This window comes from Ranitomeya imitator, chromosome 7 (assembly GCF_032444005.1).
Source record: "Ranitomeya imitator isolate aRanImi1 chromosome 7, aRanImi1.pri, whole genome shotgun sequence".
In the NCBI taxonomy this organism is placed as follows: domain Eukaryota; kingdom Metazoa; phylum Chordata; class Amphibia; order Anura; family Dendrobatidae; genus Ranitomeya; species Ranitomeya imitator.
The window spans coordinates 23,399,403-23,413,346 of record NC_091288.1 but is presented as its reverse complement, the minus strand read 5'-3'; the positions used below and the strand labels follow the sequence as shown (position 1 = coordinate 23,413,346).

General features: G+C 40.6%; 1 protein-coding gene across 3 annotated transcripts in view; it reads left to right on the top strand.

Moving 5' to 3' along the window:
• The window catches only part of ZEB2 (zinc finger E-box binding homeobox 2), a 211,096-nt gene that overhangs the window by 195,129 nt on the left and 2,023 nt on the right, over window positions 1-13,944 (top strand). For all 3 annotated transcript variants that reach the window (XM_069732884.1, XM_069732886.1, XM_069732885.1), the window contains 4 exons: window positions 1,550-1,658; window positions 1,960-3,929; window positions 8,339-8,519; window positions 13,781-13,944. The exon at window positions 13,781-13,944 is cut by the window's right edge and continues 2,023 nt beyond it. In XM_069732884.1, the coding sequence (XP_069588985.1) occupies window positions 1,550-1,658; window positions 1,960-3,929; window positions 8,339-8,519; window positions 13,781-13,944 (2,424 nt within the window). The remainder of the gene's footprint in view (window positions 1-1,549; window positions 1,659-1,959; window positions 3,930-8,338; window positions 8,520-13,780) is intronic.

Sequence of the window (13,944 nt, the reverse complement as noted above, 5' to 3'; positions counted from 1 at the left end):
ATTCATCTCTCCCGTAGATGTCTTTTTGCTGGACTTGCTATCGGCTTCTCTATCTTCTAAGATCTATCCTTTTTCTTTCTTGCGGCCGCATCTACCATTCACTAGGCTCATCGCCATCAAATGTAGCATGACGCACGTGAATGACGTTCATCACATCCCAAGTGATGGTGTGGGACCTAGTGAATGGAAGACCCCGGCAGAAAGAAAGTTAGAAAAAATAAGATAGAAGAGCTCATTTGAGGACAGATATAAGATTATTTTTTAACCCGGATTCAAATAGTTTCAAATTTATTCAATGGAAATCAAATTTCACCCCTGAATCAAATTTCGAGAGATTCACTCAACTCTAGGGAAAATATTGAAACTTGCAAAATTTTGCAATCACAAGCAGTTTTGACACCGTGGACATTTTAGTTTTCAGTATTACCAGTTCAAAGTGGTATGACTTATCGGTATCGCCAATAATTTGTTTTGAGAAGATCAGAGAAATGTTCTTAAGATGATTGCTAAATATTTGTAAAGTTTCATCATTAAAAGCCGAACGAAAAGAAAAAGAAAATATTTGTATGATTTTTAATAAATCTTGAAATTTTGTATTCCAATTATTCTGATATTTTTGCATAATTTTCGAAGCCAAATTGAGAGTATTTAGGTGTAAAATGCAAACTTTATAGACGTCAAACAATTGTAACATGTCAATATTATTTACATATTTTACCAGCGTGTACCATAGCTGAACCTTAAATGCGAACATGACGATTGTGCTGGCGCGGTATGAATAGAAAGCTTTGGTGTTGAAAAGTCCCCTCATTTGCTCGTGGCATTTACAATTAGTAAATTAAAATGATTGTATCATATTAACAGTGGCACAACTAAAGTTTATAGTGGTCCTCTGAGGGCCATGGGGGGAGGACAAGCAGCTGTTGCTGTTTGTTTATGCAACTCGGCAACATATGAACCGTGGTCCCTCAATGGCGCTCGACGGGTTGGGCTAGGCTTGATCTTTGAAGGTTGCTGGTGTTTGAACAAACCTCCCTGTGTCCTGTGTACACCATCTGTCTCACTAGGAATGTGGGAAGACTTAGTACACCCCAGCAGTTGTCATACTGCTTCTGAGCTTTTTTTGTGCGAAGCTTTTGTGTCCTTACTGCTTGAAGCTAACTGACATACCTTGAGCATCGCCACTGCGTTATTTCAACATTCTCTGTCACAACTCATATATTTTTGTAATGCTTTCAACGTACACCTGATTTCCTCTTTTGGCACAATCTGTTCTTTGCAGGGGCTGCATTATGCGTCTCCTGTTACTCTGAGCAATTTATGAAAGTAAAAAGCAAATATGCTATGTAAAAAGAAAAAAGAATCAGGGAATGTAGACATTTATTAGACATCTTGCAAATTGGAGTTGCTAATTGTTGAAAAATTTTATTTGATTTTCGGAATTTTGTCCTACTGTGTTAAGAAAAGATTCGTTAGTGAACAAATTGTATTTTACAGATTTTTTCTACTTTTAAACTAAATTTACAATTTAATTTTTGCTTGTCCACAGCACCAATTGTTGACCCAGGGAGCTAGCAATCGGAAGTTCAAGTGCACAGAGTGTGGCAAGGCGTTCAAGTACAAACACCATTTAAAAGAACACCTGCGAATACATAGCGGTAAGTGTTTTATTGATAGAAAAGTCTAATTTTTACTAATTATTTGGGTAGATTTCTATTAATGAAAAGTGACTAATTCTTACTAACTTTTTGGGTAGATTTCAGTTATTCCTAGTGGGGTTGTCTTACTAACTTTTAGCTTACCCCTAAATAATTGCCACACAATAAAAGTTAACTAGCCAATGTTAATATTTTCTATCAAGTTAAAACATGCAATGAAAAAGCACAGAAAAATGGATACATCAAATTTTATGTTTCTAATGTTTATGGCACATTTTTTAATTTTAATTTTTCTCTGCAGGGGAGAAACCTTATGAATGCCCAAATTGCAAGAAACGCTTCTCCCATTCAGGTTCCTACAGTTCACACATTAGCAGTAAAAAGTGCATTGGCCTAATCTCTGTGAACGGGAGGATGAGAAACAACATGAAGGCGGGTTCATCTCCTAACTCTGTGTCTTCATCTCCCACCAACTCAGCCATAACACAGCTCCGGCACAAACTGGAGAATGGTAAACCACTCGGTATGACTGAATCTTCCGGCTTGTTGAAGATCAAGACTGAAACACTAGATTATAATGATTATAAACTTCTCATGGCAGCCACTCACGGGTTTAATGGTCCTCTTCCATTCATGAATGGTGGTCTTGGACCAACGAGTCCCTTGGGAATTCACTCCTCAGCCCAAAGTCCAATGCAGCACTTAAACATAGGGATGGAAGCAGCGCTACTTGGGTATCCAACCATAAGCAGTAATTTAAGCGAAGTGCAGAAGGTCTTAGAAATTGTGGACAACACGGTTTCGAGACAGAAGATGGAATGCAAAGCTGATGAGATGACAAAGATGAAGGGATATCACATGAAGGAACCAGGACCTCAAGGAGATGAAGGTATGACGTCTCCTAGTATTCCACAAGTCGGTCTTCCTGTAGTGAGTCATAATGGTGCCACTAAAAGTATTATAGACTATACATTGGAGAAGGTGAATGAAGCCAAAGCTTGTTTACAGAGCTTGACCACTGATTCAAGAAGGCCATTTAACAGTTTTAAGAAGGAAAAGTTACGTACTTTGATAGACCTTGTAAGTGAAGAAAAGATGTTAGAGAGCCATATTATATCCACTCCGTTTTCTTGCCAGTTTTGTAAAGAAAGTTTTAACGGCCCCATTCCTTTACATCAACATGAACGATATTTGTGTAAAATGAATGAAGAAATAAAAGCAGTCCTCCAACCTAGTGAAAACCTGATTCTCAATAAACAGGGAATGTTTGCTGAGAAACAAGCACTCCTGCTGTCGTCGGTACTTTCCGAGAAAGGAATGACTAGCCCGATCAACCCATACAAGGACCACATGTCTGTACTTAAAGCTTATTATGCTATGAATATGGAACCTAACTCTGATGAACTACTGAAAATTTCCATAGCAGTTGGCCTTCCTCAGGAATTTGTGAAGGACTGGTTTGAACAAAGAAAAGTCTACCAATATGCAACTTCCAGGTCGCCGTCTTTGGAAAGGACCAGTGTGGAAGTGGCTCCAGTAACCACCACTCCCACTAAAGACTCTATGTCAGCCAGATCACCAATAAAACCTGTGGATTCTATCACTTCACCGTCTATAGCAGAACTTCATAATCGGGTATCGAATTGTGATACGCCTCTCAGGCTAACAAAACCTAGTCATTTTTCTGGTCTGAAGCCAGTCATTGATAAATTGGACCACTCTAGGAGCAATACTCCATCTCCTTTAAATCTTTCTTCCACATCTTCTAAAAACTCCCATAGTAGTTCTTACACTCCAAACAGTTTTTCCTCAGAGGAGCTTCAAGCTGAGCCTTTGGACTTATCTGTTCCAAGACAAATGAAGGAAATGAAAAGTATTATAGCCACAAAGAACAAAACCAAACCTAATAACATCACAATCGAACATAACAATGTTCCTTTATCTTCTGACATGGTAGATGAGCCCCTGAACTTAACGTACATTAAGAAAGAATTTTGCCATTCTAATAATCTGGACAAAAGCACTAACCCGCTATTTGGTCTAAATCCATTTAGTGGTAAACCTTTGTACACGGCGCTTCCACCACAGAGCGCCTTTCCACCAGCCACTTTCATGCCTCCAGTACAGGCGAGTATTCCTGGGTTACGACACTATCCAGGGCTTGATCACATGAGCTTCCTTCCACATATGGCCTACACATACCCAACTGGAGCAGCTACATTTGCCGATATGCAACAGAGGAGGAAATATCAGCGGAAACAGGGATTTCAGGTAGTTTTTATGTGCATGTTATACTTGTACATTTTTTAGATCTTGTTTTTCCCCAAGCTTTTTGAAGCTTTTCCTATGATTTTAATAAAATACTGCTCTTTATTGGCAATAGTATACCATGTTGATATATCTGATGAACCAGAATATATTGATTTTGGAAAGTTTGATAGTGAAGCTGCCCAAAGACATGAGAAAATTGTCAGCCCACATAGATGACTCCCAACAATTTGTATTAATTTTTAGTCTTCTGCTGCTCTTTCTCTATCTCATGTCTATGGACAGATTTACAACAATTTAACAAAAATTGAGTTATGTACTTAAACTATTTTTGGATACTATGCAGCCTGGTGACTTCAGTATAGAGATGTTCCCAGGTTTAAATAAGGAGATCTAGTTGAAGAAGCCAAAAATTAGATTCCAATTTCTCAATGCTTAAGCTGGTAGATACGGGGAGTTTAAGATGACTGCAGGCAAGAAAGGATCAGAAAGAAATCCATACCATGCAACCTTTGTTGGATAAATGTAATTGTCATCTATACTTGGTGAAGGTGGAGAATTTCGAAACATGGATACATATATTCAGCTACTTTCTCAATCACATTCTTTTTACTTTGATGGTCTCAATCCCAAACTTTAAGGGGTTTTCCTATGTCATAAAGTGATGGAAAATTACAAGCATATTCCATTACTTTGTGATTAAAGGTGTCTAATCTCTAAAGGTACCGTCACACTCAGCGACGCTGCAGCGATATAGACAACGAGCCAACCTAAACTAGATCGCTGCAGCGTCGCTGTTTAGGTCGCTGTAGAGACGTCAAACACAGCAACTCCAGAATGATGCAGGAGCGATCCAGTGACGTAACGGCGACTCACTTCTCGTTCTCGCTGGTTGTTAGCTCCATGTCAAACAGCCGGAGTGTACCGATCCGACACACATCTAGGGGCCCTATGCTCGTTGCTGGCGTCGTTGCTTTTGATGTCAAACATGACGATACACGCCGACCTGGCGACGAAATAAAGTTCTGGACTTCTAGCTCCGACCAGCGATGGCACAGCGGGATCCAGATCGCTGCTGCGTGTCAAACACAATGAGATCGCTATCCAGGACGCTGCAACGTCACGGATTGTTGTCGTTCTCTTTGCAAAGTTGCTGAGTGTGACGGTACCTTAAGAATGGAGGGAGTGCATTGTTGTGGACCCCAGCTGGGTAGAGAACTGCCTCTATTTAGGTGAATAAGGCAAAATTTAGTTCCCTGCAGATCTTTGTGGCCACAACAACCATTGTGTAGGAAAAAAAATTAGAAAGGGACGCAGTGCTACATTTTGTTGGGGTCCCAAAGGTCATATCTCTACTGATCTTAATGTCATGACATATTCAGGCGATAATGCATCACTTTATGTAATCAAAAAAACCTGTTAAGACTTTGACACCAATCTGACTAAACGAAAAAGGTTTTTTTCTTTCATTGGAAGTAATGACATATTACAAGTATATGCTATAATTTCCTCAATGGTTAGAGTCCAAGTTTGAAAACCCAAATAATCCTTAGAAAGAAGAAAAATAAGCCAGCTTACCCATGATGCATAAACCAATCTTCGGGAGCACGGACCTTACAATGATAGAATAGCTAAATAAAGGGGTTCTCCACCTTTGGGGAAATTAATTTTTTTTTCTTACTTAAAATCATTTTGGTAATTGGGTTTCATGAAAACATTTTTTGCAACATTTGCCTCTGTGTTGTACCGTTTATTGCTGGCTGCGGAATTAATTGACGGAGAATCTGTCACTGAGCTCATTCTGAAGGTCTTAATAGGAGAGGTTATGCTTTATTTATTATCCTCCTGCTTATATAGCGCCATCATATTCCACAGACTGTATTATCGCTGTCCCCATCATTATCGCTGTCCCTATCGGTATGTCTTTCAAGTAGAGGATGAAACTCACATAATTACCAAGAGAACGTACAAAACGCCTTGCATATATTGTCCTTGATGAGATTTGAACCCAGGATCCCAGTGCTGCAAAGAAACAGTGATCACCATTGATCCCCTCCTTGCTGCCCTAACTTTTTTCTTTCTATTTTTGAGCTTCTCTCCTAATTTATGACCACAGACCACTTCAAAGTTAAATTTCCAGAGAAACAAAAAGCCTGTCAAAGTCACAGTGCAACATTTTTAATGAAAAATAAAAATACATAATATATATAAATGTTAAAACTTCAAATATATGTATTTAAGTAAATAAAAAATATGGCCAAAGTGTTGGTCAACCTACTCTAAACCTGCATCTGAAATGACTAAAGGCCCCCGTGAACATTACATAGCTGTCGGACAAAAGCTATGTTTCACCATACAGAAAGCACTTCTGGGTTCTCTGTAAGAAAATCGTTGACCAGACCGTCGGCCTTTCCCATCGGTATCAGCGGGTTTTGCCAACTTTACTCTAATGTGTACAGGGAGTTTAGGGGATGAAGCTTTAAAGGTAATCTGTCAGAACATTTTTGCTACTTCATCTGAGAGCAGCCTGATGTAGGCAAAGAGAAGCTGAATCCAACAATGAATCAATTAGGTAACGCGTTGCAGCCATTTTGACACAATCAGAGCTTTTAGATTTACAGTAAAATGAAGCAGAGCTGTGAAGCAGAGCTGAGAAAGATAACTCCGCCCACACAAGGCTGTCTGTGTCCATAGACAGTGAGTTGCTTATCACAGGAGGGGGCGTTGCCGGATTAGGGTAGTTCGTCATTGTTAATCTTCTAGTGATAAATCCTTCACCATTAATAAACAACGGCAGGCACTTTGACAAGTGACACATCCCTAAATTCTGTGTTTCAGCCTCTATCTCCTGCTGTCTTGGGATTAAATAGCAAAAATCTGCTGACAGATTCCCTTTAAGGCTACTTTCACACTAGCATCGGATTCGGCCCGTCGCATTGCGTCGGGCCGAGATTCCGACGCTAGCGTTTGATGCGCCGTACAACGGGTGCAGCGGATGCATTTCTCCGGCGCATCCGCTGCCCCATTGTGAGGTGCGGGGAGGTGGGGGCGGAGTTCCGGACGCGCATGTGCGGTCGGAAAGAGCGGTCCGTCGGCAGCAAAAAACGTTACATTTAACGTTTTTTGCTCCCGGCGGTCCGCCACAACACGTCGCAACCGTCGCATGACGGTTGCGACGTGTGACAATACATCGCAATGCGTCGGTAATGTTACTCTATGGGGCAAAAACGCATCTTGCAAACAAATTGCAGGATGCGTTTTTCCCCCTAAACGACGCATTGCGACGTATTAAAAAAAAAAACACCAGTGTGAAAGTAGCCTAAGTCGCAACAAGTAAAAAGTACCAAATATAAGTTGATAAAAATGAAAAACCTAAAATATTTTCAAACAATTTCAAATTTAGTCAAATGTTACAATAGGATGAATTTTAAGAAAAAAAAATGAGAAGGTGAATCAGACAACTACTTTGAGCCAAACTTTAATTTACGTTTTTGCCAATTACATTTTTGAGGCTCCGATCTTTTTAACATTATTGCCGACTGTGAATGGATAAGATTGTATCCTCCCAAATCAAAAGAAAAAAAGCCAGAAATTAAGTCGATATTCTAAAGAGTTTTTGAACATATTCGAAAGATTACTTCGATATTGTCTATAATTGAGGTTAAGTTTTAATTCAGAGTTAAAATTAAAAAAAAAAAAAACCTGGAAAGCTTTTCATTATTGTCCAAAAGTTTTTTTTTTACATGGTATCAAACTGAAGGTAAATTGCACAGCGTGACTTATTGCTTCATTTCAATGAGATTTGGTTCCACCGACAAGACAAGGAATATGCCTTCAAGTTTTATAGCCTTATCTAGAACTTAAATTAAAGTGCATCCACCCCACAAAGCCAATGTAATCTGCTTTCTATTAATTAATTAGAAGTCAAATAGACGAAGCCATATGTACGATGTAAACGTTCTCGAGTGCTCTCTGTAGTCATGTCGAAAATAAATCTAAATACACCGAATGATTTACCAACCCACTTTCATCATCCTCTAATGCTGAAGGCATGTGGACGTCGAACATTGATATAAAAAAAAAAAATATTCTCCATTTTAAATTACAAAATTAAATATTACGCTTAGGGCATCTTGTCAGCAGACATAAACTTAAATGGATTGTGTAATAACATTTTGCATCTGATCATAAAATTCAATTATACAAATTTTTTTTTAAACTTTTTTTTTTTTGAAAGGAGAAAAATGAAAACAAATTCACTTCTTCTCGCAGTGTTTATTGTCTGATAAAAATTAATATGCTCAAATTTGAATAAAACAATATTTTTTTAATGACGGCGCAGAGATTTTCATTAGTTTTAGAACCGCATCAACGTTTAATAAACACACTAACGATAATTTGTTGGATTGTAGGGTGAAATGCTTGATGGAACCCCGGATTACATGTCAGGTCTAGATGATTTGACGGATTCTGACTCCTGCCTGAGTCGAAAGAAGATTAAAAAGACAGAGAGTGGCATGTACGCTTGTGATTTATGTGATAAGACATTCCAGAAAAGTAGCTCCCTCTTGAGACACAAATACGAACATACAGGTAAATACATTGCTCGCCCGTTCCTTCATCTGCAAATCCTACTATGCATATAAATATAGATTTACACATATTCTTAAAAGGACAGTCTACTTAACACCGTTAGTAATTCTCTTCTCCAGCTAGTGAGGAAGTAGATATCTTGCATCTTGCTTTTAGGCAAACAGTTGGAAGAAATGGCTAATTGTTACTCATCCGTTTGTTTTTTCGTCTGAAATGGTTACTCACCATACGGGATTTTTTTGGCCGCTCATTGGCTGCATGTATAATGGGAGGAACTGAAAACAGCCAATAATTTGCAGTTATTTTTTTTAAGCTTATTCCTATGATTTGCCACTTTAACCTGGTCAGACCAATCCAAATCTGACGTGCCATTAATTGGCTGCATTGTTGCCAATCTTAAAGATGTGAATCGAGTTATCACATACTCATCAGTGGGGGTCCAACCAGTGGCACCTGCACTGATCAACAAAATGGGTGAACTTTTATCCCCGAAAGGACACTTTTATCTCCAATATGGAGCAGCAGGTTTGATGTCTGACTGCAGCTCCATTCATTCTCTATAGAGCTGCTAGAAAAAGCCAACAGTAAGCCTCGGCAGCCCAATCGGGAATGCATGGAGCAGTGATTGAGCATTAAGCAGTGATCAGACCTCTACCAATCAACAAGTTATCGCATATCCCGTCTACAGAGCTGCGTGTTTTCTTCCATTCTGCTCTGTTGACAGGACGTCTTTGCCAATGTCATGTTGATTAACAGTTGGCTCCCCGCTGCCGAACTGCAGGGAGCCAGTTGTCAAATCATCATGACTTCTGTAGTGATGCCTCATCGACAGAGCAGACCAGAAGAGGGAGAGCTACTCCGATGACGAGTGGTGAATTGAAGCAGCAATATTGCCAAGGTGAGCCATCAGAGATCATCCCATGCAGAACAGGAAGCTAGTTAGCAACTACCTGCCTGAAATAATAAAAGTCTTGGATAAGCCCTGTGAGACTCTATCAACATCTTGTATTGTGAAATTTCCCAACAACATATGCTCCACAAACCCATAGGTCCAATGTACCCAGAATATGTCTAACGAGTGAACTTTTGGCATATGATGGCTCAGTATATGCTGACACATAGTGTAAAAGTATACAGCTCTATATCCTTTTTGCAATGGAAGTCAATGGACAAGGTATATCACTCTATGCAATGGGAGAAGACAGGGACCCAACCAGGTGATCTGGTAGCTGCATATACCCACCCACCTTAAATTGAAATAATTTGAAAATTTAGCCAAATTTATCATGCACATTAACTGGGAAGTCTGAGGTCCCATATCTATTTTGCAAGGATAAGTGCCAGTCACTATGTTATAGTAAACCATTTGCCACTTAGGCTATTTTTGCTTCCAGATGCCTCAGAATCACTTGTGCACTTCATAAAAAGTGTAGATGTTTGAAGCTCTGTGTGCTTTAAGAGGTTCTGAAGCAGCTGCACATTTCTTAAAATCTGGCTCTTTCCCCTGGCCTGGTATGTGATCCTCCCAGATAATTAATATGACAAGAGCCCCCCACCACCGCCAACACCGCCACCCTCCTGCCATTCCCTGCCAGCCTACCCCTAATGTTTGCATTCCTCTCCTCTGTCATTCTCGTTCTGGTGCTGACACAGCAGGTGTACATAGCCTCTAGTTACACACCAGCCCGGGCTGCCGTCGTACATTCTTTTTGCTCACTTTGAGGTCGATTCATAAAAATTCAAGCAATTTAAAGTCGCGATTTGCTCGTCTCATTACAATTGTTCAATAGAAAACCAGTTATGGCTTCAGCACTTTAATGCTCACTATTAAAAAGTAATGAAATATCCTTTCACACCAGTGCACTTTCTTTTATTTGAGGAACGCTTTAAAAACCTTCATTACGAGATGCAAACAGAGATCACTTGCAGTGATATTCAGTCTCGAGAAAAGAATCTTTCTCCTTTCTTGTAGAGTTCAGTAATGTTAACTCAGCTACTGTCTGCAAACCAAAATTACCGTACTTTATTTCCTAGAGAACAGTGGCTTTCTTCTATCGTTTAGCAACGTTTTCTCTGTACTATTATTCATCCATACTTATAATAGGTACTAGGAGATGAGGAACAGCAAATTTTTACCCAACCTAAATGTCCAATTTTCCAGTGGTGTTTTTCCAAATTTTCGAAAATTGTTTTCTACATTCCTTCCAATTCTTTGTTTTCATTAAATACTACCAAAATTTTCTTTAGATCTAAAACCAAATATGTTTCCTACTCCCAGTGTATGATGAAAAGTTTCAGGTAGAATTGAATGTAAGAGCTCTTTCAGATGTCTGTGATAATCGGTTTGTTGGCGGATCGCAGTGCACGGATTGGCAGTACATCTCCTGACCAGAGTGTGACAACTTCACATATTTCTATGAAGCTGTCATACTTGGGTCAGGAGATGTGCATTGTGCATTGTGCATTGTGATTCGACAACCGACTGATTGTCACAGACATCTAAAAAAGCCCTTAGAGAGAGAAATTTGTAACCGGAGCCATGGATTAATGTTCTCAAGGCAAATTTTTGTATATGTAAAACATGGTCATGATTCACAGCCTAAATCGCCCTGTTCAAATATCAAATTAGACCATAGAATTGGCCAAAGCCTTTTTGAAAGGGTTGTGTTATCATTAGTGTTGAGCATTCCGATACCGCAAGTATCGGGTATCGGCCGATACTTGCGGTATCGGAATTCCGATACCGAGATCCGATACTTTTGTGGTATCGGGTATCGGTATCGGATACATAGAGATGTGTAAAATAAAGAATTAAAATAAAAAATATTGATATATTTACCTCTCCGGCGGCCCCTGGTGAATCCGCGGGTAACCGGCAGGCTTCGTTGTTCAAAATCAGCGCTTTTAGGACCTGAGAAACACGTCCCGGCTTCTGATTGGTCGCGGGCCGCCCATGTGACCGCCACGCGACCAATCACAAGCCGCGACGTCACCGCAAGCTATTAGCGTGCTCATTTTTGAAAAATGAGCGCGTTAATGACTTTCAAAGACGTTGCGGCTTGTGATTGGTCGCGGCCACGCGACCAATCACAAGCCGCGACGTCACCGCAAGCTATTAGCGCGCTCATTTTTGAAAAATGAGCGCGTTAATGACTTTCAAAGACGTAGCGGCTTGTGATTGGTCGCGGCCACGCGACCAATCACAAGCCGCGACGTCACCGCAAGCTATTAACGCGCTCATTTTTAAAAATGAGCGCGTTAATGGCTTTCAAAGACGTAGCGGGTTGTGATTGGTCGCGGCCGCGACCAATCACAAGCCGCGACGTCACCGCAAGCTATTGACGCGCTCATTTTTAAAAATGAGCGTGTTAATGGCTTTGAAAGACATAGCGGCTTGTGATTGGTCGCGTGGCCGCGACCAATCACAAGCCGCTACGTCTTTGAAAGTCATTAACGCGCTCATTTTTCAAAAATGAGCGCGCTAATAGCTTGCGGTGACGTCGCGGCTTGTGATTGGTCGCGGCCACGCGACCAATCACAAGCTGCTATGTCTTTCAAAGCCATTAACGCGCTCATTTTTAAAAATGAGCGCGTCAATAGCTTGCGGTGACGTCGCGGCTTGTGATTGGTCGCGGCCACGCGACCAATCACAAGCCGCTATGTCTTTCAAAGCCATTAACGCGCTCATTTTTAAAAATGAGCGCGTCAATAACTTGCGGTGACGTCGCGGCTTGTGATTGGTCGCGGCCGCGACCAATCACAACCCGCTACGTCTTTGAAAGCCATTAACGCGCTCATTTTTAAAAATGAGCGCGCTAATAGCTTGCGGTGACGTCGCGGCTTGTGATTGGTCGCATGGCGGTCACATGGGCGGCCCGCGACCAATCAGAAGCCGGGACGTGTTTCTCAGGTCCTAAAAGCGCTGATTTTGAACAAAGAAGCCTGCCGGTTACCCGTGCTGAGTTCAGGGGCCGCCGGAGAGGTAAATATATCAATATTTTTTATTTTTATTCTTTATTTTACACCTCCCTATGGATCCCAGGGCCTGAAGGAGAGTTTCCTCTCCTTCAGACCCTGGGAACCATGAGAATACCTTCCGATACTTGATGTCCCATTGACTTGTATTGGTATCGGATATCGGTATCGGCGATATCCGATATTTTTCGGGTATCGGCCGATACTATCCGATACCGATACTTTCAAGTATCGGACGGTATCGCTCAACACTAGTTATCATGTGTCCATTTCCTAAGAGCTTCACTTAGTTTTCTCCAAGTGGCTGCATTGACGACTATTACAGTCAATGACAGTCCATGTCGCTACCGGGAAAAAGCTAAAAGAAGTCAGTGATACTTTCGTAGTACCACCACAAATTTGTTCTATAAGATGATCAATAATTCCATGGGTTGGACCTTTAACAAAATATGCTCACTCCACTACTATCTCCCGTTTTGGCATTTGCCAGATCTGGGTTGTTTTCTACCCCCTGATATTTTTTGACACATAGGAAATTACTGCTTGGCCAATCATTGTCCACAGAGTTGACAGCTCTAAAATTGTCTACTGCTAGACCAAATCAAGGACAATTGTCTATGTGTTGGGAACAGATTGTCAGCACAGATACTATTTCTGGACACGTGTTCTAGATTGACAATGTCAAATAGCAAACATAATACTAGTAAGCTTCTCATTCCTGGATGAAGTAGTAGGGCAAACATACAGGAGCGCTTCTTCATTCAGCTCTACTATCCTACATCCCACGGAGCAATGCAGTTGTAGTGTCCATTAGCGCCTGTATGTCCTTACATTGCATCATGTGTCCCAGTCTTGTGCCTCGGCATCACGCTGTCGGGCATTTAGTATCAGGTCTATTTTTGAACGCAACGTCAAGCATTGCCGCTATGGTAGGTGTGAAAGGCATTCTTAATCTATTTGTAGACTGGAATCAGCCAGATGTGTTTGGGCTCGGCATTACTCTCAAGTTCCAATCTTGGGCTGACGAATGTGCATACTGCTCTTGAAAACATTGATCTCTTAGATAGTCTACTGCCGATTATGGAGCAATTTTAAAGTACATTTTAGCATGGGATGTTGGAAAATTGACCAAAAAAGGTTTTGGGATATTTTTTTAAATCTCTTTAAATGGATGCAATTTAACATGGGTTTAGAGAATTGACCATGAATGACGGCTTCTGAATTTTTTTTAGATTTTCCTTATTTGGATGAAATTTAACATAATTCCGTTTCTTCTTGTTTTTCAGGAAAAAGGCCACACCAATGTCAGATTTGTAAAAAAGCATTTAAACATAAACACCATCTAATAGAACATTCACGTCTGCACTCCGGCGAAAAGCCATACCAATGTGACAAGTGCGGGAAGCGTTTCTCACATTCTGGGTCCTACTCACAGCACATGAACCACAGG